Below are 24,905 nucleotides of genomic sequence, written 5' to 3' on the forward strand. Positions count from 1 at the left end.
GAATGATATCGGGTAACCAGAAAATACGACGCACAAATGCAATATGCATTCGGTATAAGGAATTTTTTTTCGTCGACGTTGCGCAACAGGTTACGGGAACCTGTTGCCGCTCTCGCTGCTGATAGCGGGATATACGAGCCGTAAAGAAAGCATAAATCGGCAAGTTTCGTCCGGCGAAAGGATCCTCGCGTCACATCGACGCGGCGTGAAATTTCTCCGAGAATATTATGTGAATATACATATATATGTATGTACACGGTTCCGCCGAACGCGTTGATAAATAGTTAAGCGCAGGCGAAACCTGCTCAAGAATATTGTAGCGATATGCAAAAAAATGTATAGCTCGTCAAGGTCAACAGGAACTAACACTATCGGCAAGTCATTATGTCATGTTAGTTACAATACTAGCAGGATTAAGACAGTTTGGATATTCTGACTATGTGAGAGAACTATGTATCGGTGGGAAGAAACAAAAAAATTGATGTGAGTAATACTGGTATAACGACCCGGGCTATAAAGATGTTTGAGAGTATAGGTTTCAAGGCCGTTGGTAATTGCCGGAAGAATATGGATGTTAGAGACGAAGACACGACTGATAAAATCTTGCTCGCGATAAAAATTCGACAGAAATTCTTTCAGATATTTTCGTTAAAATTCGATTAAAAACAGAAATTACACGAATAATATTAATATGTAAAATCAAAGAAGAAAAAAAAACAAAATGCACTATATGAAAAAAATTTGTTAAACTGACAAAATATCAGCCTTGTATTTCGTGCTTTTACTCAGATGGTCAATAAAGTACACGGGAGAATTCAGTCAACTGGCAATTTCGCTTTCGGCGTTTCGTGTTGCACGCGTCACGATGAAGGGCGCGAAACTCTTCCCTTTCTCAGTCCCTTAATTTTCGCGCTCACGCCACTTACAGCATTACGTATAGTTACGTTTAAGCTCGGGACTAAGTCTGCCAAACGCACGAACCCCAAAAATAAATTGCCGGCAACAAGGCTCTGAGCGGTATTCTTCCGGCGGTCGCTGGTCGAAGATTCGTGAATATTATATACACGGTGGGCAAAAAGTTTCGAGGATTTATCATAATCAAGCCGATCTAAGATAATTCGAAATTCGATGGGCCGAAGCAGCATTTAGATATGTATATCCTTGTAACAAAATAGAAACACTAATCGACATTGACGATGACGGGCACTATAAATGTTATAATATGCCGGTAAATGTTGATGACGCGATAATAAAATAAACAGTGACAGTCTTAGTCAGCAATTTTTGGTCCCTTTTTGCTAAACAACATCAACTTTATCTATACACAATTAGGCATTTAGCGTCACGATGGTTCGATTCTTAAGATGTAGATTTATATAAAACGGTTTAGGCATAAATCCTTCAATCGTGACCGATATATTAAGATTAATAAAGTCTCGTACAGATCTTTCCCACCGTCCTTCGATGTTTTTTAAGCCTAGATCTATCTAAAATGAGTGAGGAGTTTATTTCCAAACAAATTTAAAAATACGTTTTTTACAAATGACATTTCAGCTTAGGTGATAATTCCTTCGATCGATCAAAGACTACTCCCTTCGAATAAATTCGTGGATCCTTTGACTTTTGGAGTTATTTTAACACTCCATCAAGATCTTTAGACGAGAGTCGACAATTCGTGCGGGCTGTTTGTAGTTGCGGCGCTGCTGAGATCGAGCGTGGCCGCCGGCAAGCCGGGGCTGACGCTGCCGCTTGTCTCCCGCGGCAGATGCTGCGACCTGTTGAGTTTGCCGCTGCTGCCGACGCCGCTAGGGCTCGGCGGCGACCGGTCGCCGGGTGTCATCGGTGGCGTGGCAACGGCAGCGGCCGCCACGGCACCACGGTGCGTCAGGTGATTATGCTGCGACGCGGGATGAGGGGACGATAATAACAACGGCGGCGACATGGAGGACACGTGCCGCTGCTGGTGAGGATGGTGCTGATGAGAATGATGCTGGTAAGAATGCTGGAGACCGCGAGGCGATTGGGTTAGCAGGCTGGTGGTCGAATGGACCGTCATCGAACCGCCACCGATCTTCGAACCCGTGTGCAACGTCGGTCGTAACTGCGACTGCTGATGTTGATGGTGATGATGATGATGATGATGCTGCTGCTGCTGGTGATGATGTTGATGCTGTTGTTGGTGCTGCGAGTGCGCCTGTTGATAAGGTTGCTGCTGCTGCTGTTGACGTTGCAGCTGCGCTGCGGCCTCGCACTGCTCGCGGGCAAACGCCTTCACCGCATTCGTCTTCTCCTATGGATCACATGAAAAGAAGGATTATCCCGTGAACTCTTGTGTATTTTTTCTTCTTCGATGAGGTTTATCGGGGGAGACAGTCAGGGAGGTATGATATCAGGAAAGTATAGTAGGATTCCCGAAACGCATATACGCGTGCAATTTAACTTGCTTATCAGCTGCTTTTAATTCTTATCTATCTACTGTAAAGTAGATAGATTTTAAAGCGAAATTTTATTTGTTATTCTCTGTCGAGATTAAATCATTATTAAATTTCTCATAAGACTTTTATTTTATTTTATATCATTTCGTAGAGTTATTATCGATTTTTCATTTATCTAGACATAATTGTACTTTGGCGAATACACGTAATGGTGGATTTAACAAATGCAATTGATGGAAGAATTGAGGGAAAGAGAAGGTTGAAAACAAGACTTTGATTCGAGAATCATCATTAGAAATTTAATTAAGAGAAAATGGAGTTATTTTTATATCAAGACTGATGTACCATATATTTCAGTGGATAAACGGATGCTAATATTTACAAAGCGCGACCCAGCAGGAGAGTCTGAATCACGCATGTTTGTGGAATCCGCGCAAACTCGAGGTGCGTGAATGAGTGCGCGCGCGTGACAGGAATTAGGAGGTCAGTGTCATTGGCACTCGAAACGTTTGACGCAACATCGGACACGACACATGTACGCGCATACCAAGGTAATGAAAGCGAACAAATATTTTCATCTTTTTCAAGCTATTTCTTAATTCCTTCGAAACGATTTTTGCCAGAATATCGAGACAATCGTCGAAAGTTTTTTCGAAATATATCAGCAACCTTAAAACTCCTCGAGAAGGAAAAACTCGATTATATCAAAATTTTGGAAAGGCACAATGCTAATTTCGTATTTAAATATAATATTTATCTGGTTCTAAATACATAAATTCTGCCTTTTCCTTCAAATTTTATTTTGTCAAAATGAGATAAAAAATTAACAGCAACGATACCAAATTGTAAATATGTTATGAAGATCTTTGTCGCAAGCATTACGGAAGAAGGTAGGGAAAAAAAAAAAAAAAAAATCTCCATCGTGCAATTTATGTAACGGCAAAGTATCGGCCAAGTTTATCACACGGAGAGACGCGATGACGAGTGCAGTTACATATAAAATCTTCCGCTTTATTACATAACGTAAAGAGCGAGATGTCGTCCCACAGAATCACGCGAGCGTAAAATAGTTATCCTGCTATCGGCCTTTTTCTTTTTTTACAGATCGAAGACTCGACGTTGAACACGTCGATTTACACTCCATCGTCCACTTCGCGCACGCATACATGCACGCCGCAACGTCCTGCGTACGGATCCAGTTTGGAATCGAATTACACGGTAGAATGATCACCGACGTAAATAATAGCGTGATAATGACATCGACCGTTGCGGGATATGCTAATAAGGCACGGCAGGGAGAGATTAAGGGTATAGAGCCGATGGAGGAAGGGGAGGAGGAACGAGGTAGAGGAAGATGCGGGCCGATGCATCGCCGGTCGTGAAATACGAGAAAATAAAGAGAAGCGAACTGCACTACGACGGAGATCCGTATATCGCGATGATCGAAAGAATTCGCACGCCGTTAATTTGTCCTACAAGAGAAGGAAGAGGAAGAGGAGGGCAAGGTACAAGGGGAAAAAAAAAAAAACACATTTCCAGGCTCACACTCACTTTCTGCCATACGAAGACGTTATGGACCATGGCGCATCCGCAAAACACGATGCCGAGGCCGATGAAGACCGACGTGACGATCGCCGGTGTCGAATGAAATTGAATGAATGTGTACAGAATCATGCCTGCGGATCACAACGTGTCGTATACACAAGCGGGATTAATAAATCACGTAATGCCGATAATAATAATATACGAGGCAAATAAATGTGTATCTCAATGAATTTTCAGAATTTTTATCTCTGAAAGTTCAAGTCTGTTTTTATAGTTCGCGTTTTATACTCTCGACAATTTTTCTAAATTATATTATATAATATATTATATTGTATAATTTTCACATATATAAAATTCGACGACTAAAAGCCAAATTTGTTCTTACCGGTTAGAAAGACCGGAATGCTAATGAAAAAACCTCCTACGGCGCATACGCGGCTGATGGACGATTTTTGCAGGTACTTGTTACTCCTGAAACAAAGAAAAATCACAGAGTGTGAAAATGAGTTTCGCGTTTCCGCGATAATTGGATGAGTTATAAAGGAGCACGTTCCCTTTCGTAGCGAGGGTTTCGTTGTCATTCGTCGATTACGATTCGCTACTGATATATATATATATATATATATATATAATATTATATCAAAAAATATTATATTTAAAAACATATATTTAAAAATTATATATATTTATTATATATTATTTTGTATTATTATAAATTTATTATATATTTAGAATCTCAAGATTAAATTTGATTTTTATAATTGCATTATAATATCTCGTGCGGCATCGCATCATTATTATTGTAAACGTATATACGTATCAATCTCTCTTGTAATTTCAATTCTCGCAATTGATGACTAGTGGACAATTTTCAACGGATCTGACCGTCGATACGCGATATCACGATCCCGATCATTCGCGAAGGGTATCGAAAAGATGAGAGACAAGAGATATATGTATGTATTAGTACCTCTAACAAAGAGGCCGTAAGTAAGAAAATAACTTTGGCAAATATTGCATAATCGCGAAAGTGCAGCGATATAATCGGCGCGCATATAACGGTACGTGATCCTCTACGGATAACCCACGTTCCTTTTCTTTTTTGTCTTCGTCGAAGGTATTGCGTTTAACATTAAATTCCCGTCAAAAGAGAGTCAAATGGATTTATGGCCCCGACAGAAACGCGAGTTAGGTAGGCGTTTTTGTGGCGCAACACTAATCTCTCATACGTCCCTGCCATACTACATTTAGGAGTGCCCTCGTCCCGTAATCATCTTAGGTTCTTCATAAATAAAACTTTACGTACAATGCTCTTCCATAGCGTGTGTGCGCGTTGTGATAAAGATTATTAGTTAAGAGGGATTGCCTTGGCTCTCTCTCTCTCTCTCTCTCTCTCGGATTAGATTCACTGTATTAGGATCCATACCATTTTCGAGGTTCAAATGAATTATCCGTGAGCCGATTATTGAATGTGATTGAAATTTATGACGACAGGAGTCTTAATGAAATCCCGTAACGTTATTTGAAATGTAAAATAGACGCGGGAGAAGAAAAGATAAAAGATTAAAAATTATTTCTACGAAATTTCTTACGTCAACTTAGAATGTTATTGTAAAAATGTTACACATATATATATATATATATAGAGAGAGAGAGAGAGTGGCATTTATCTATTCTTTTTAGAGAAATTTTATACAGAGAAAAAAAGATGTCAAATATAATTGAAATCATCTTCATCGCACACCAATTATGACCCCGGAAATTTATTGAACAACGCTCTCGCGCGCAATAACTTACGTTCAGAAGTAAGCTACCGCTATTAGAAGTCTCGAACAATAGTAGTTCTAATCGCTTCGCATGACCCGCTCGTATATCTAACGAGATCGTTGACCCCCGAAGGGCGGTAGCAACGCCTGCGTGGGAATTCCTCATTGCACCTGATAGACGATGCTCATTTAATAACGGCACGTAGATGAAGATTCGTAAGTTTTTGCAAAGAGACGCGTCTCGATATAGGGAGAGACACTCGACGATTTTCTATACATCCCGTTTACACGCGTGAGAGAAATTACAACAAAATTAATATAAGAAATACTTTATGGTGCATTATTAATGTATGTAAATTATTTAATATTTTATATATATATATATAATTTATGATCAGTATTTTTCTTATCATTTTATTATTTTCAATTATTTTTCAATCTTTTTTTATTGACTCGCTATCCCGTAACGTAATATCCGGTTATATAGGGATCAACAATCGAATTCTCGGTCTCTATCCTCTTCGGCATTCCGTTTTTAAATTCCGTCCATCCGCGTGACTTTTCCATGCGAATTGCTAGCATCTCTGCATTAGTTACGAATGTCTCTCCTCTATTCTTTCGTTCACAACGAAATTATTTGAGCGTCAGTTGAATAGGCGCGAACGCTTTTGTCGTCGTCGTCAAGTTTGTGCATCTCTCGTCGGTCCAATGAATGAACGTGCCGAATCAAAGGCAACGCTTCTTCCTGCTTAACGCACAAGATCAACGGGATTTTGTTGAATGCCCGATAGAAGCGAGTCATTCCGGAGCGAGAGAGTGACAAATCACACGCTCAACGGCTGCAACTTTAACCCGTTACACCAGTCAAACAGGAACACAAACGACGACTTTTCTCTTTCGTCAAACGAGAAGGAAGGACGATGGATAATCTATAGTAGCGCGTAATACATCCTGCGATATGGCGTAAATTTTATTAAAAAATGCTAGAAAATTATTATATAAATTTACGTAATATATTTATAACTTTTCATAATTGTTTATTATATATATATATATGAAAAAAAATTTGAAAGGTTTTTGAAATCAGCGTGAAAATTAATCTGCAAGAATCCCGATCGTTCACACATTTCGAATAAAATATCGTTTTCAAATTTATACTACATATTAATATCATATTTTAAATATCATCAAAGATTTCAACATGACGCCGTAAATTATTACGATTTCATAAGCGCTTCAGTTTTTTTCAAAAGAGAAACACACAAGTGAAAACATACCATACATACATACATATGTGCATCGTCGCGCGTGCTAACTGTTAAGTGGCATTGTTAAGCGCCTTGATGAGCACAGGATTGTAAATTCCCAGGATATATTTTCACATAATGGGAATCTTTCGCACGGAAGCTATTTCAAACAAACATCTCGCTACCGTTCGTTTCTGTCCCGTGTCCGTATCGACCGATTGCGATAATTATGCTAGGATTTACAGTTGCAACTGGACTTGGAAAAGAAAATTCACCGCGAATAACGGTCGAGATGAAAAATTCTCACCTAGCGGAATACGCTTCGTTAATTAAATTGCGTCCTATAGTTTTCGTCATTCGTCTTCAGCGATTAATGCGATCTCGTTCGCGATCAATCGCGTAGATCATTTCTGGGAAAGAGAACTGGGCGCGCACGTGAATCGTCGGAAACATTGAACCGACATTCGCCGTCAGACCGAAATATCCGCGGGACCGGGGTTGATATTTATAAGCGCGGCAAGGTTTATTAATTAAGCGCGAGAGTCAGGCGCGGCTGTCAATGACCACGTGGAAAATCGCGCGTGATCCACTCCGCCGCATTCGCAGAACCAGTGCTGAACGAGTCGAAGAACGTCGTTCTCCAACGGGAATCTTGCTTCCGGAAAGTGATTTTCGAGCCAGTTGTGATAAGCAAAGGTTTTAGTGATAACGGTGACATAGTTTCCGAATCTAAACTTACTATATTTTGTACTGCAGAGAATCTTTACCGCCAAATTTTAAATGACTGCTTATTTTTACAATTAGATATTTTTATTTGTATCGATCAATTTGATGATCCATTGAAAGATATCATTAACGAACGAAATTAGTAATTATAAATGATAAATTTTGCTTTGAATACATTAAAACCAATGTGTTTTATAAAGGCTTAAGATACACACATAAATATTAGATGCATAATAATATAAATATTAGATAGGTCGGAAAATAAACACGATAATCTGTAAATTATACAGGGTGTCCCCAATTTAAATGGCAAAACTTCAAGAGCGTGTAGGGGACCGAAAAACTAAGATAAGAAGTCCTTTAGAGGTTTGGTCGTTTTTGCTCCATTTTAGAGAAAATCGCAAAAATTCAATTTCTCATTGTCAGTTGCTCTCTTGAGCTGATCGGCACCGAATAAACTTTCTGCTTCAAGGTTCCTTGTATATTCTTTGACTATACATCCCATAGATAGAACTTTTAAGTTCTTCTTTAAGTTAGCCCCGAGGAATAGATACGTTAAACTCATGCCAATCTAGTTTGTCGCGGAATCGGCGACGAGTCGTTTCCCTCCCGTGGGAAACGATTATCTCCTCTCCAATATATGTATATATACATATAATCGCGTCTTCCCGCGAGGCTCGTCGTTGCAGGAAGAGGCGCGTATATAATCTGTTGCGAAACGGTTAAATCCGTGCAGGGCGATTCTACTCTAGGGTAACATCCCGATGCGCGCTCGCGCGACCGTAGAATGACAGGACGCAAAACGTCTGTATACGCACGCACGTGCACGCGAGCGTGTCACCGACAGGCCGGATCCTACCTCGCTGTTGCCTTTATACGGTCCGTCGCGGACCGCGTGATCGAGCGATGATGCGAAGCGAAGCCGTTCGAAGATGCCCCTTCCGGTCTCCGGAAGACCTTGCGCGAAAATATCGGAGCTACACGACTCTCTGCTGCTAATCTCCAATTTCCATAAACGATGTTACGGACGACATCACGCACGGATACGCGGAAAACGAACATGTAATAATATATATGCTCTCTCTCTCTCTCTCTCTCTCTCTCTCTCTATATATATATATATATATATATATATATATATATATATATATATATATATATATATAATATATATATGAAACCTATGGTATTTTCAGTATCTAGACAGGACATACTTAAATATGTATATATTTAAAAAATGATTTATATCAATTTTTCACAGGCACCTTTTTTCGGATTTTATTCGCAATTTTACGAGTTTGAGTGCCGCGCGCAATTTGATAATAATTTGATTTGATTTGATTTAAAATGATTTACGTTTTTATTCCTTATTCTTCCTTTTTTTTTTTTACAAGAGAACCTCGAGCGATCATGGCGGATCGTCGACCGGTTACATCCGCATAGCTTCGCGGCATCGGCATCTCCGCGGTCGGAAGAACTGTTACACCGGATGATGGATCACGCGCTGATCATACGCGGTCCACGGAGCCGCGATATCCCCGCCCCCGTCGCGTCCTTCCCGATCCGCGGTCCGACAGGTGTTCGTATACATAATTCGTGTCGGCGTAAAAATAAAAAAAAAATAAAAAATAAATAAAATAAAATAAAATAAAAAGATTCACCGATGGCGTCCCGACAACGTGACCGCGAGAAATTCCCGTCTTTCCTCGGGCACGCAGGCGATCCGATACCGGGAATAAGGGACTTAATGACGGAGGGCCTGGGGCTTATTTCCGAACGAAATTGAGGGTGCCCTCGCCGCGTCTTTGTACCGGAGCGACAACCGTTACCGAGAGAGGCCACCCGGTCCTCCACCTTCACCTGTCGCACCTGTTCGCTCGCATCTCGCTCGCGTCTCGTCCACGCGGCCATTGTCAGTTTTACGACACGTCGTTCGAGAGACAGCGTGACCGATCGCTCTCGTCACTTGCCGCGATACGCGCCGATCATCCTGTTTCGTTCACGGCCGAGAATATTGCCGACGTATGGACACGGCTGACGACGACGACAACGGGAGATCAACTGTACGGTTGATCGATCGGTTCTCCTAAACGAGAAATATCTCTCTGTCATGCTCTGACAAAGTACCATCAAAGTGGCGATAATTCTTTTCCCTTTTACGGATATCACGCGAGTGTAAATAAATGAAATGAGATGAATTTATAAGAAATGTTGAAAGGATCTCTCGCGATTGAACTCCCTTCACATTCGAGAGATCCTAGCGAAGCGCATTAATTAACTCGAGTGTATCGAAGGTGTACGCTACTTTGATGATGCTGACGGTACGAATAATCGCTCCTCGAGATTCTGTGTTTTGTCAAGGTATTGTGGATATAAATATCTCGTCAAGTGTTTGAACGCGAGAGAACCTGAAATGTACGCGTCTATCGGTATTTCGAAAGAAGATAGTCCCGAGAAAAGAATGAAGAAGCTCTCCAAAGGCTCATCTTTTTTTTTTTCATCTACAGGGACGTCCAGAATACATATCAGTATACGAAGTTTAACTAAGTGAAAATTATTAAAGCAGGGAAACACATATTTTTTTATTCTTAATGCTTTTCTTAAATTTCCTATACTTTTGATCGAGATGATGTTTATGTAAGTAGTATACTCTCAGAACGTAGCGGAACTTCTCTCTCTACATTGCAAATGTATTTTGATCCTTGGGAGAGATTACCCAAGAGTCGCGCCGATATAAAAACAGACATTTCATATGCAACGACTTAATAAATATGTCAAAATCGATCGTTCTCGACGCGCCTCTCCCCACCTTCTCAGAGGTAAAGAGATATTCTTTTTTCGTCGCCAAATTTATTTTCTTCACTTCTTCGCTACGTGCCTCCTAAACTTGAGAATATCTCCGAAAAGAGAAGGAGAGGGAAGAGAGCGGGCGGACACACGATAAGACGCGGGATCCAGAGGTCTCCCTGGAATGTCAAGTACTACTCGAGAGGAGCCGAATAACGCTGCTCCGCGAGCTGTTGGTTAACGTATACTCCGAAGAAGACGGCTTATATCGAAGACATAAGCTGACGGGACATAAGCCAGACGTCGGAGAAACAGAGAGAACCGGAGCGAGAGCCGCGCGTGTAACGATATCGAAGATATATGTACATAAGGGGTGTTTTGACCAGCGCAGATAAGGTTTCCTCAAGCAAGGGGGAAGGGAAGAGGGGGAAGGAGAGAGGGTCCTCGCAATTCGATATCCGATAAGTCGATCGATGCAAACATCGTTGCAGAGATTGCGTAAAGGAATAAATTCTCCGAATGATGGCCGTTCGGTCATTCGTGCTCCAGTCATCTGTACGCAGATTTTTGGGATCCCTCTCTCATCTCTCGCACCTGATGTACTTACCCCAGAACGGACGGAGAGAGGGAAGAGGAGAGCCGACATCATCGGCATCTTAACTTCAACAACGGCGAACGACTCCGAGCGGATAAGAACCTTGTATTTCGGACAGATAGCGATCCGCCTTACGTCATTTTATCCCTAGGTCATCATTCTCGTTCTGCACGCGAAGAATTTTCCTCGACACGCGACACGTGATATTTTACAAGTGTATGGTATAGTTAACGAGCTTACGAGTTTCGAGTTGTCTGAAGAATGACCTAAATTATCAGAACGTTGAAAATAATTGCGTAAGAATCCGACGAATTCTATTAATAACTACGAACGTAACTCCGAAGCTACCAACGCTCGCTTTGATCGAATTAGCATATCGGTTATAATTCTACGGTTCAAAACCCTTTGGAACATGTCGGCGCGTCTGTTTGGTTCGGCAGCTGTCGGCGCGCAGATTTCTTAGTATAGGGTCTCGTAACTAAGACATTTACGCTGCGAATGACGAAAACCAAACCTGAATACCAGAGCTAATTCCGCCACGCTACGCCAAGAGTTTCGAATACTTGATCAAAACCGCATACGTCAAATCTTTGGAACATATTAAAAATATCGCATCTAAAATACAGATGCAAATGAATTACTGGACAATCTTTCACGAAATTATTTATCGTTAATAAAAAAAATCGAAACGCTTCGTTAAGTATTTAATTAAATTATTAATTAAATTAATCTCAGCGATTGTGATCTTCGTTTTTGATCAAATATTAGCAAAAAGTGTTTGCGCTCCTCCTAGACACAATTGTTTATGAATTTCCTAGTCACCTATATATACGAGAGCTGCAGTCTATTATTTTTTCATGAAAGTAGAGGTAGGGCTATAGCCGTATAGGCTATAACGTTTCGTGATAGCGCGAGATAAAAATAGCATGCACACTGATCGATCGTTACACTTATCAGTTGGCACAGAATATTGTTTAGAAAGAAGCCGTTAACCCGTCACCTACATTCAAGTTATATGTGCAAGCGTCGTTATATCCTATCAGTCTTTGGCGCGTCTGCGATCTGTCTACCTGTCGCTTTTACTTATCTGGAAAAGTCCAGAATTTCAAGGACCTTCAATATCGAATATTGTATTAGACATTAATAATAATAATAATAATAAAAAAAACATTTTTTTTAATTACCTTGTGATATAATTAATTAATGGAAAAATTTAATTTAAAGACATCTTTTATAGGAGACATCTTTTATGTATAATATTTGCATGTTTTATCTCTTTATTTTTATTTATACTTTTCACGTATTTATAATATTACATAATTATAATTATAATATTACATATTGTATATATGTATTATATTTACATTTTGTATCGGATGGGGAATTGATGAAGAACATTTTATGAGATTGTGATGCCGATAAAGAGAAATTTTATAATCACGATAAAAACTAACGAAAATTAATTGCCGTCTACGAAAGAATTTAATTAAAACAGGTTCTGTGTCTTTTCGGAACGAACTATTTATATCTCTATTAATGCGTAAATATTTTCGAGGAGCATACCAATCGTCCGGTCAGTTATCCGAAGAATTTCCGTCTCCGAAAATCTCCTTTGAGACTTTTAGGTTTTACAACCGTCTTCATGGCACATTCATGGGAATCTCTCTAGATATAATCCAGAAATGAAAACCTTGTAAGAGAAGCTCGAAAGTGGAGACGGTAAGAGTAACGTCGACGATGAAGAGGATAAAAAGAGGGCATCCATTATCTTTGCTCGATAAGATATACGAAACAAGGATACGTGTGGCAATCGTCGTGCAAAAATTCCGATGTAATACACGATTAGCATATATATACAGGGTGTTCTAGACCACCCATACACCCCTTTTCTTTCAAAAACTAAGCATTTTAGAGAAAAACGTTTTCAACAAAAATTGTATGGTTTTGAGGGGAACGTGAGATGGTGTTATTGGTTTGACCTTGGATGGCATCGTTAAGGTCAAGTAAAGGACACCTTTAATTTCTTAGATGGAACCCCCTATTTTTTATTGCATATTCTTATAGCTTATATCGAGAGCTTTCCAAAACGCTATAATAAAGTATTTTTTCATTAAGTACCTTTTGAGTTATTTTATATTTTAATCTGACATATTTTGATATAAAAAATAAAATATTTCGTAAAATATTCAGTTTTCGATAATCTTACCGTAATACTTTTATGTACAGAATAACAGACAAATCAATTAGTAATAAAAAAATAATTGTTTTAAAAAAAAATTATTTACAATGTATTTTTTAAAAATAATTATTTGTTTCTTTTGGAACTCGAAAAAAAAGTCACTAATCGCGTTTTATTGACCTGTAAGTTCTCTAACGGCAGAAAGACGCGATACCGCGGATGTGCGCGAGAGAAACAAGAGGAAGTTATCGTTACGTGCGTTCCTAGGCCCTTTTTGTTTTCCTTATTTAATCTCAAGGCGGTCATTAATGGCCATCTCCGCTTCTACCTGTTCTACGACTCTACTCGGAATTTTCTCGTCCTTTTCCCACTGCGGCGAAATGAGCTCTACGCACTCCGTACGCGCGTCAGTTACATTCATCTGATTGTTTACGCATCACCTTTTCGCGAATAAATTAATAAGAGAAATAGTAAAATCGAAAGGGATGATTGAAAATCGAGATTTTTTTAATTGACAAATGACATGAAAATCTAGCATAAAGACTATAATCAAATAAACTATTATAAAATTCCAAATAATAATTCTAACTATAAATTTTTAATAATAACTTTTTAATAATTGTCACGTACATTCATAAAATAAAATATTCATCAATATTAATATTTTTCTAAAAGCTACATAAAATTCAAATTGTCATCGTCTAAAATTTTCTATCCCCCACGTCATATTCTTATCCTTACTTCTCTCCTCTACAAAAAATCATCCACTGTTCTTAAGCAGTCACTCAGTTACTCAGATCCGACATCCGCGCCCCGGAAAAAAAAAGAGGTCACGCTTCGGGAGATCCCCGAGAGCGATCGCATCAACGCGTTTCTTTAACGAGGGTAATTTCGGAGAATCGCGACATCGCCATCTATCTGCGTCTCGCTCCGATTCTCTCCTACTCGTGTTCTCGATCTCTCTCTCTGTGCGTGTACACGCTTACACGCGCGTAATGCGAATTTTTGCGCCTCTCTCCGTGAGAAGAAACTCTCGCACGGTAAGACGCTGATATATCGTGTCGAGAAGGGGGAAGACAGGGGGAAGGAAAAGGGGGAGGGGCAGCACCACGGATACCCCTGTACTGGATACGAAATCCACCCGTATATATATATATATGTATGTATTGTACATATATTCGCGCGCAAGTATACGGGGTACGCATGGATGACTCTGGGAACCCCATTCCATCCCGATGCGAACGATCTTGATCGCGAATGTCGACGACGATCGTGAGATCGAGGCGGGAGGAGAAACTGGGAGAACACCCGTGAACGCGGGGCCGATATCCGCGTATAAAATCGCTTCCTTCGATTCCGCGGGAAGAAATCATCCCTCCTTTCTAAACGGGAGACTCGGTGTCCCCTATATTAGATCCTATTACGCGAGTCTCATCGTTTCCTGTGCAATTACCGGATCGTCTTTACATGTATCGTGCAAGGTTCGCAGGCTGTTCAAGTTCGGAATTTCTTGCATATTTAATCGTTTCTTTTACGGAATGTTTAACTACCACTCGAGACGTATGCTATTTAGATAGACTTGAATATATTAAATTCTTCTTTTCCTAAACTTGCGCGTGAATTTTTAAATCGTTGACTATTAAGATTGTTAGATGTTCGAAATCTGTGGATCTTTTTTTTCCTATAGAGTTTTTTCCATTTTTAAATGTGTATTTCTTTGCTTGGTATAGTATATTATTTCGATTTGTATAGAAGCTTCGAATTTTTAAGTCCTAGCATTTTTCCGTTATTAAAAAAAATATTCGCATCTTTAAAATATTGAATCTCTTAAAATCTGGAATTCTTAAAAATATACGATTTTATAAGCTTTAAATGTTATATGAAAGTGTTTCAAATGAAGTGCAGTATTTTAGAATTCGAAAATGTAATATATTCATGATCGCTTATATATTAAGAATGTTAACAAGGGAGTACCAATAAAATTTTTCATAATCCAGCGCGATACAGTCGATGCTAAAAAAAGGGGAAAAAAAATGCAATTGCGCCGCATTCTCCGATTCGTACAAAATTCCCGGTTTGCATAATTTCGCTCGAACGTGGAAAATAATGTTGAAGCAATAGCGGCGGCATAACAGCAACAGCAATAATGTTTGTCCGGTTTTTCGTCATTTTTTTCTTTCTTTCACGCACTGCTTATTAGCTAAGATATCGGCGCTAATTCGCGTTGCGTCGAATCAAGATTACGAATCGTTTATTAACATGTTTTAAGGAGGTTTATGAGGGGTCCGATGTCCGTTCTTTTACCGAACGTATAAAGGAATCCGCGAGCATAAAATTTTCCGCAATGCGATACATTTAAATATTTTCACATTTAATTTTCATATTATTATTATTATATTATTGTATACGAGTAATTAACGATTAAAATTTATAAAAACGAGCGAAATATTCACACAATAAATGAATAAACCTTGATCTTGTTATTCGAACTGTGTGGTGTTGAGTGTGAATCGGTCTTTAAACGATTTCGTAACGTCGGGTCCAGAGGTCACAAGACAACGATGGGGATGTTACTGCGCGCCGATCGTTCCGAATGGGCCGGTCGCGGGAAGAACATCGCCTTTATACCGCATTAATTAATTGCGAATTTCGGTTTGCCCGCATCGAGTCGCGCGGGATGGGCGGTCCTCCCATTAGAGCTTAAAAATAATTGAACTGGATTCCAGCGTGTCAAACGCGCACAGGCGCACCGCCGTATCGGTCCTTTTCATTTCGTTCATTAGTCATTGACCGTTAGCTTCGCCGATTAATAAGTCCGTAAGCGGCCTCGGAATCTTTTTACCCTATTAAGATCCAAAGTATTTTTGTTGAGCAACATCAAGATATCAGATCTTAATTGTAATAATAGTAATGATAATAATAGAACTAGTTTAGATCTTAGTATAGATCTTTCCGAATGTCAAAGAAAAGTGATAATTACGAGTCATAGCGACTTACCGATGTCCCTGATACGAAGTCTTGACGAGTTTCACCGCGAAAAGGAACTGTATGGCGCAAACCAGTAGGCAACATAAGTTGAGCGACAGGGCGAGAGCGCACAACGCCAGGGTGACCTCGTAAACAATGACAAACTCCTCCGGACTAATGAGACTGTTGGACGTGACCGTAAGCGGCGAGATTTTCAGCAGGAAGATAACGGAGAGCAGAGCCAGAAGTAGAGACACTAGACACAATAGTCCGAGGCTCGTCAGCATCTCCTTTACGCCTGCTTCGTCGTTCCGATGGAGATTCCTGGACAGGGACGAGGACCAGGAGGCATTGAGGGGTATCACCGTCGGCCCGCCAGCTACCTGGCCGGCCACAACAGGAAGCGCAGGTGCGGCAGGTGCGGGTGATGGTGTGGTTTGACTCGGCAACCGCGACAGCCTGGAGATGTCGAGACCGCCGTTCGCCTTCGGCCGATCTTGATGCAAGGCGCTCGTTTGCGAGATGACGGTATGGCCCAGCTGACTCGCAACCGAGATGTTGTTATGGTTGTTATTATTATTGTTGGCACCGTTATTGTTACCATTAGTGCCGGCTACCGGACTGACGCTGTTGACCGAGTGCTTGGAAGTCGACAGCGTCGACACATTGAGTGCGTGCGAGTGGTTCAAGCGTTGCGACAGATTGTTGACGCTCAGCTGGGAGTGATTCAACGGATGCCGGTGCGTCGATGACGGCGTCGTCGCCGATTGATGCGGATTCGACGCCGTCGATCTTTGCACCACGGAGTCGTATACATCGATTCCGCCGTTGTTACCGCGATGTCCGGCGACACCGCCGCGCGTCGTCCCAGCGCCTCCGGTGTAATGATGATGGTGGTGATGCTGTTGCGACTGCGGCTGCTGCTGTTGCGACTGCTGCTCCTGATGCAGCGAGTTATTGTGCAAATGGTGATGATGGTGTCCGCCGTGCAACGAGCCCGAGCTCGTTTGATAATCATTGTGATGATGCCTGGAGCCCGTTGACGACGGCTGCCCCGTCAAGATGTGCTTCAGCATTACTCGACACTCGCTGGTGTCACGCGGGATGAGGCTTCTTCTCTTTTCTTCCCAATGCCGATGATCCTCACATGACGGCTACGTGACGGAAGAAACTACTGAATTACACCGAGTCACATTAATTATTAACTTCAATTTTTCTCAGATTAGATTCGTCATATCGTTTCCAAGTCACACTAACTCGTAATACGTCGACTTTATTCTTTTCAATCTAGATTCTTCATACGTCAGAAATATCTCTCTTCATTACGCCGCCCGTCAATGTTTCGCAATGAAATATATTGCTCATTAAGGTTGCAAGTTCGTCGTTTCGTAACACGCGATTCGTTGATTTCAATCTTTAGGCCTAATTTCTACCTTCGTTATCTTAAAACCGTAAAGGCACATCATTTATCGCGAACGTCTCTCGAGCCGGAAATACCTTCTCGTCGTCTTCTGTAATTAATTCCTTACAGCTAGAAGAAGTACGTTTATATGTGCGAACCACAAAGCTTATGTGGGCGCTACGTTCCCGGACTCAGCGAGTTGCTGCACACCAGTTGCTCCACCATGGCGACGACATCCATCAGTCGGCGGTTCTCTCACATATCGGATTCGCAACGCGGAACTATGCGACGACAACGTGCTTCGTTAAGGGCATGATCCGCGAGTCGGTTCGCGAAGGGAGTCCTCTCTCACTCTCCTTCTCTTTATCGAGGCAAAACGATGCGGTCGGTCGGTCGTGCGTGCGTGCGTTAAGGCGGCTGCAAGCTCGGTTTTCTACCACCTCGGTCTTCTCGTCGGATACGCGCGAGCTCGTCAACCGGCATGGCTCCCGAGATGGTGCCGGCGGTGCCTCTGAAACAGGTCGGAGGAAATAATTAATGAACTGACTGTTCACTCTCTCTCTCTCTTTCTGCACTGTCGGTCGGAATACTCGGACCGTAAAAAGAAGGATAGATACGGGGTATAATCTACCCGGAGTGTGGCGGCGAAGCTCAGGAAAAAATTTCTCTCTCTCTCTCTCTCTCTCTCTCGACTTTTCTCAAGTTTTGTGCGAGACGAAACGCGATTAATCACACGCGAGGGTTTTCATTTCAAAAAATGAAATTTAAAAAATTTTATACCGCTTCAATGTATAAGGAGAAAAATCACAATTATTTAGCTAGAATTCAGCTAAAAGCTATCGTTTAAATGGAAATTATAAAAGAATCTTTTCGCAAGAGCGAGCAAGCGAGAGTATCTCTCAAGTACTGACAAATAAAGAATTGTTTCGTTTTAACGGACTGTAAAGCGATCGCATCGTGACGGAACGTTTTATAGCGCAACTATTTCCTTAACGACTAACACATAATAAATATAACGCTAAAGAGTTCTGGGATCAAAGCCATCGTCGCAATTTTTTTCCATCACACACATCTCAATCAGAGCGTAAACAGCTTTTCAGATTTAACGCTTATTTTATAATTCCACAACATCTGCTTTCTCAATTCTCTAACTAATCGTATCTCGTTACTTCTGCGCGACATCTTTCTTCCAACGGTCATATACAATAAATATCTTGAAATTTTTGCTCGCGAAAAATATTTTATTCTTTGCGTATAAAACTCGAAAGCGTGTTAAATGCATAACGAACCCTATCAAGATTAGAAATCCCGAGAATCCCAGCGGCGTAATTAGAAAGATCTCACGGTGGTGCGCGTAACACTTAGACCAGACGATGACCTTTAGCGGTGCACGCGCTTGCGGAAAGGCCGCGATGCGAAGCCAAGTGCGGCCGAGGCGAGGGATACGAAGACAAATTGCCGGTCGTTGCGCGAGATAAGCAAATCGCGGCGGAAAACTGGGCGATCTATCGGGACACAATCGCGCCGATACGTACTTTGTGTTATTATTATCACTTTCAATGACCGCGCGCAGGACTCTCTCCCGGGTGCTCCGTTCATAGATATTGTTCATACATTTCCTCTCACTCGGCACGAGCGGGTCACGCGAGCTCCTCTCTTTACTTATATCTAACGGATTATATGTAGAGTTATCTATACAACTCTGCGTCTTGAAATTGCGATTAGAAATCCACCCATGAAATCAAATGTGGTATTAAATGCGTCAGATTATTCATTAAAAAATTATTTAATTGTATAATATTTATATGTTACACAATTTGAAGAATTTTTAATGAATAATCTCTGCTAAATTTAAATCAATCGGGTTTCACGCAATTCAAGCTTTATATTGTTAGAATATCGATTCGAAATTTAATTATCCAAATATTTAATTTATTAAAAAATTAAGATACGCGGAAATAATAATTAATTTTTAATTTTTTAAAGAGAAAATAGATTCTAAATCCGTCAAACAAATATTTCATACAATTAAAGATAATTTTACGATGTAATTACAATATATATATATATACAATCCATCGTCCTACATCTTGTTAGAATAATAAAAGTAACTTCCGATCATGTATCGTTAGGTATTAACGAAGCTAAGAAAAATACAAAAGTAAAATAAAAGCGCGAAAACAAACAAACAAAAAAAAAAGAGTCGTCGTGTCAATCTATGGCACACATCACAACGATTAAATGTACTGATATGTACTGAGCATGCCGTTATACACTGCGAATTATGAAGAGACTGTCATTCCAGATCGATAAATTCCATCGTGACGTCGGATGAAAAAAATGTACTCGCGCAGGATTGATTATTTTCCATATAAAAAATATAATTTTTGTTGAATATATTCCTTGCCTCGTATATTCTTTGCGTATTCTAAAACAAACAAGAAAAATTGACTTTTATAAAATTACTTTCGATCCTTGTGTATATATACTATATACATTACTTCGCATTATTCTTAAATAATCGTTTCGACAACTCGGATTAAATTTATTTCTCTTTCTAACTCGTGGCATAAATATGTGATAAATGATCGGGGAAGGGGTTCGAAAATTCATTATATATACCACTGGTTAGGTATAGAATAGCATAAACGCGCGCGCGATTTTATTTAATTGTAAAAGAACCATCTGTCCCTGTGTGTGTGTATATATAAAAGCCGCGTGTTATTCATCGTCCGTGAACCAATTATACGTTAAATGCAGTTCTACGTGCATCTCGTCGTCACGGTACCCTGCATCCCGATCGACGGCGATCTTCGCGGTAACGTGATTCGATCCCGCAAATTCCTCCTCTCTCGTGCTGCCCGCGCGATACATCGGATCGCGTGCTACGATCCAGAACCGCAAGATTGGCTATCGTGGGCCGCGGGCAGCTCTCTCTCTCTCTCTCTCTCTCTCTCTCTCTCTCTCTCTCTCTCTCTCTCTCTCTCTCTTTCCTTCTCTGTTGTCAATAGGCTTGACTCATAGAAACGGGTTCCGCTCGCATTCCGGACGTTCAGTCTGCCGTTCACGGCGGAAAGCGCATCTCCGCCGCATCGATATCTGCGCGCGTGTAAGCTCACGTGACTTCGTAGAACTCCGATAGAATTCCATATCGGATAACGATGTAAAATGTCCGGGCTTTGATAAATAAAATTTTGCAAAATTGCAAGGGACGGACGACAGGATTATACGATTTTGTTTTTATCGATAGCTTCTTGCGGGGGGCTTAAAATAGTATAAAAATTGCATGTGCCATCGGTCTCGTATCCAGAACTCCAAACGATGTCTTCATGTTAATCGATATGCCCGTGTGTGCCTAGCGAATTGATCACTTGTCCTTCGCTAAAGTAACAATCGACAGGTACATTGGTAAAGACGAGTGGTTGTAAAATGAAAATGACATGTAGATTTCAATGACGCGAATCACTAGCCTGTCGATACGAAATACGTTTAGATTCCCCATCGGTCGCGTGATTTGCATGAAAACAGAGAAGCGCGGAGGTCGAGGAAGTCGCTTATTAGCGACAACCACGATATTATCGGCACGGTGCTATTGACATCATTATCATCATTCCCATCGCGATGGGAATCTCTAATTAGAATGAACGACGTTCGCTTACATATCGCGTTTGCATTGATTACTCGCAAGTTCATTATCCTGTATTGATACTTTTCAATTTACACAAGTTAACTTAAAATTAATTTTAGACATATTAAACTTTCATTTAAATAAGTTCTACATATTTTAAATAAATATTTAAGAGAGAGTAAAAAGATTTTTTTTTTTTTAACGAAGCAATTTTTTTTCTTCTCAAGAGATGGAACCATAATTTTTGTCTAACAAAGAACTAGTAGAATCAATTTGGCATATTGAAAAATATTATATAGGGTGTCCTAGACCACCCGTACACCCCTTTTCTTTCAAAAACTAAGCATTTTAGAGAAAAACGTTTTGAATAAAAATTGTATGGTTTTGAGGGGAACGTGAGATGGTGTCATTGGTTTGACCTTGGATGGCATCGTTAAGGTCAAGTCAAGGACATCTTTAATTTCTTAAATAGAATCCCCTATTTTTTATTGCGTATTCTTATAGCTTATATCGAGAGCTTTCCAAAACACTATAATAAAGTATCTTTTCATTAAGTACTTTTTGAGTTATTTTGTATTTTAATCTGACATATTTTGATATAAAAAAATTAAATATCTTGTAAAATATTTAGTTTTCGATAATCTTACCGTAATACTTTTATGTACAGAATAATGAGACAAATCAATTAGTGCAAAAAAAAAAAACAAATAATTGTTTAAAAAAATACATTGTAAATAATTTTCTTAAAAACAAGTATTTTTTTATACTAATTGATACTTAATGAAAAAATACTTTATTATAACGTTTTAGAAAGCTCTCGAGGTAAGCTATAAGAATATGCAATAAAAAATAGGGGGTTCCATTTAAGAAATTAAAGATGTCCTTGACTTGACCTTAACGATGCCATCCAAGGTCAAACCAATGACACCATCTTATGTTCCCCTCAAAACCATACAATATTTGTTCAAAACTTTTTTCTCCAAAATGCTTAGTTTTTGAAAGAAAAGGGGTGATCTAGGACATCCTGTATATCCTTTTATTATATCGCAGAGAAATGGAATAAACATTTTAATTTAGGATAAGAGATTAATTATTTTATCCGTATTTCTTTTTCCAGTTGCAGATTCTGCGAGATGTTATTTCAGCGCTTATGTCGCAGTCAAAGAAATTATTATGGGATTACGTGTATGTGTGAGGCTTCTTTTGGCTACGCGAACGAAGTCCTATCTGCTCGCTACTCTTATCCAATTTCACAACTTGGTCATCTTCCGTTGCGGTCGCGTCATCATTTTCCTCCTTTTATTTCCCGTCGACGTTCGCGGTCGACGATCGGCTCTTCTCTCGCGATCGATATTTACGAGATAAATAGATCCCTCTCAAAGGTGAATAATGCATATATTCTTATCATCGCCATTCCCTTCATCGACTATTGCCTTATCGTTTTAAAAATACATATCGAGTCGCGATTTGCAAAGATGTATTTCCAGATTTTCCATTGTCGGTTAGTTGACGTAATTCAAAATCTATCCTGTAAAAAATTTCAACATCTGTTCGATTAAGTCGATAATTATAAAATAAATCAATTTTTTTACATTGTTTCGATTTGCGTGTATGATTCGTATTATAATCTGATGATAAATGTTTTAATAATTTTCATTATACTGCCTATTGATTAATGATTTTTTTCCTCGGATAACATATATTTATACAAGTTTTATTTCTTACTGTATAAGCGCCTCTCTCTCTCTCTCTCTCTCTCTCTCTCTCTCTCTCTCTCTCTCTCTCTCTCTTTCTCTCGTATACCATCATGTGAATGCAAGTCTCGTGAAATCGTGTTAACGATTTCCTAATGATCGCGTAACGAGTGCGATTCCCGGAAGATGCGTCGCTGTAACGTTATAATGCGAAAGCACTCCGTATCGAGACGATATCAGTTTTAATATCCGACGATTTTATTACGCACCGCGTGTCGCCAAGACGATGCGTTTCGACCCGTTCCATCACACGATTATTCGATATCGAATCGTGAAGCTCTAACGGGGTGAATCGATGCTCTCGCCTAGAGCAGAAGTTCGCCCGGTTGTTTTTGTTTCCACGTAACGGTCGCGATCGGTCTAAATAGACACTGGAGGGATCGTCTATTCCGGCTAGATCTGCAGCAAGGTCAATGATTTTCCGACCGATGAACTTGCGCCTCGCGCCAGTATACGTACGCACGTATTACCAGGATCCGGTCGTGGAGTCGAATCTCGACACGGCGGTAAGAGGGCACGAAAGAGAGAGAGAGAGAAAGAGAGAGAGAGAGAGAGAGAGAGAGAGAGAGAGAGGGAGAGAGAGGGAGGGAGGGAGAGAAAAGGGGGAGAGGAGAGTTTAAAAGAGAGATAGAGAAGGCAAGGTCGTTGCCTAGATAACAGTTGCAAGGTACAGTTGACTCGGATGCCAGCAACCTCGAGGGAGGAGGGGGATACAGAGTCGAGGATAGAGGGATGCGAAAGAATAGAAGAGAAAGGGCAATGTAGAATGCGACAAGCAGAGCAGGGAGAGAAACAAAGAGAGAAAGAGAGAGAGAGAGAGAGAGAGGGGGGAGGAGCCGGGTGGCAGGAGGAGAATGTAAGGGAGAAAAGAGGCTCCACGGGCCGCGACTACTTATACGAGGGCGAGAAAGGGAAGAAGCTGGAGGGACGAGAGAGAGGGTTATGCTATCGGCGTGATATCTCTCCTTTTTTCTTCCGCTTTTTTGAACCGCTGCTACGGTTAAGGGAACGATGCTCGCATCGAGAGCGCAGTGACGTAAGAAAGATGTACCTACACACCAAGAGCCCCCCCTCCCCCTCCCTTCCTCTCCTCCTCCTCCTCCTTCTTCCTTCTCACCGCGTTGCCCTTTCCTCCTCGCGTATACCCTTTCGCCCTGCGTATTCGACGCTCCTCGCTCTTCTCCCCCATTTCAGACCGATACGAGAACGGGGCCCCTGCACGTACGGGCCCCGCTGAATTTAACGTGGCAGGTGCCTGCTGAATGGACGCAAGCTAGGGTCCCATCGATCCCATTCCCCTTCCTCTCTTCCTGCTTCGTCACGATGCCGGGCCGTCTCTCTGCCTGCTTTTGACTTTCTCTGTCCTCCCTATCTATGGCCGGCTTCTCTCTGCCTTTTTCGCCCCTCCGCCCCGCGATGATGGCCGCGATCGCTCTCGCTTGCTTCATGGCACAGACAAGAAACGCTCGACGGGCGCTCTCTCAATCATTTACAGAGTCACTCCGCGATGACGAGATCCTCGACCCTTCCCCTCCTGTTTTTCTTCCTCGTTTTTTTTGCGCTTCCTCGCGCTCACCGAACGTTCTACTCTAGTCGCCGCCGCCGCTGTTTCGCGGAATCGCGTACAACGAAGAGCGGTCCCCGAGTTTGCTGTGTTACCTGCCGGCGGGATCGCATTGCTACCCGGGAAAACAGGTGAGAGATACACAGGCAGGCTAAGGTCCGATAGACTACGCGGCGAACGAATGGCGTGTCATTCCTTAGCACGAAAACGGGAAGCATTCGGATTGAGGAATTTGAGGATACGAGGTAGTTAGAAACGGGCAGGCGGGTATTGAATTAATATATAGACGAGTTTCAAAAATCTTCAGATA

General features: G+C 40.9%; 1 protein-coding gene and 1 long non-coding RNA gene across 4 annotated transcripts in view; one reads left to right on the forward strand and one right to left on the reverse strand.

Annotated features, from left to right (window-relative positions):
* The first annotated feature begins 659 nt into the window (after positions 1 to 659).
* Positions 660 to 4,574, forward strand: LOC138937345 (uncharacterized). The gene is made up of 3 exons (XR_011447496.1): positions 660 to 2,381; positions 2,793 to 2,986; positions 3,540 to 4,574. It is a non-coding gene; the product is annotated as an uncharacterized lncRNA (long non-coding RNA).
* The window catches only part of LOC138937343 (alpha-protein kinase 1), a 28,542-nt gene continuing 4,815 nt past the window's right edge, over positions 1,179 to 24,905 (reverse strand). Inside the window, exons 2-6 of one of the 3 annotated variants that reach the window (XM_070303528.1) lie at positions 22,461 to 22,805; positions 16,278 to 18,160; positions 4,366 to 4,451; positions 3,987 to 4,111; positions 1,179 to 2,290 (exon numbers count right to left, since the gene is read on the reverse strand). In XM_070303528.1, the coding sequence (XP_070159629.1) occupies positions 1,655 to 2,290; positions 3,987 to 4,111; positions 4,366 to 4,451; positions 16,278 to 17,323 (1,893 nt within the window). In that variant the 5' untranslated portion in view covers positions 17,324 to 18,160; positions 22,461 to 22,805 and the 3' untranslated portion in view covers positions 1,179 to 1,654. The remainder of the gene's footprint in view (positions 2,291 to 3,986; positions 4,112 to 4,365; positions 4,452 to 16,277; positions 18,161 to 22,460; positions 22,806 to 24,905) is intronic. The other 2 variants (XM_070303527.1, XM_070303529.1) reach the window with 2 other exon arrangements.

This window comes from Polyergus mexicanus, unplaced genomic scaffold (assembly GCF_030449975.1).
Source record: "Polyergus mexicanus isolate NDT 795.1 unplaced genomic scaffold, iyPolMexi1.0 SCAF_10, whole genome shotgun sequence".
In the NCBI taxonomy this organism is placed as follows: Eukaryota; Metazoa; Arthropoda; class Insecta; order Hymenoptera; family Formicidae; genus Polyergus; species Polyergus mexicanus.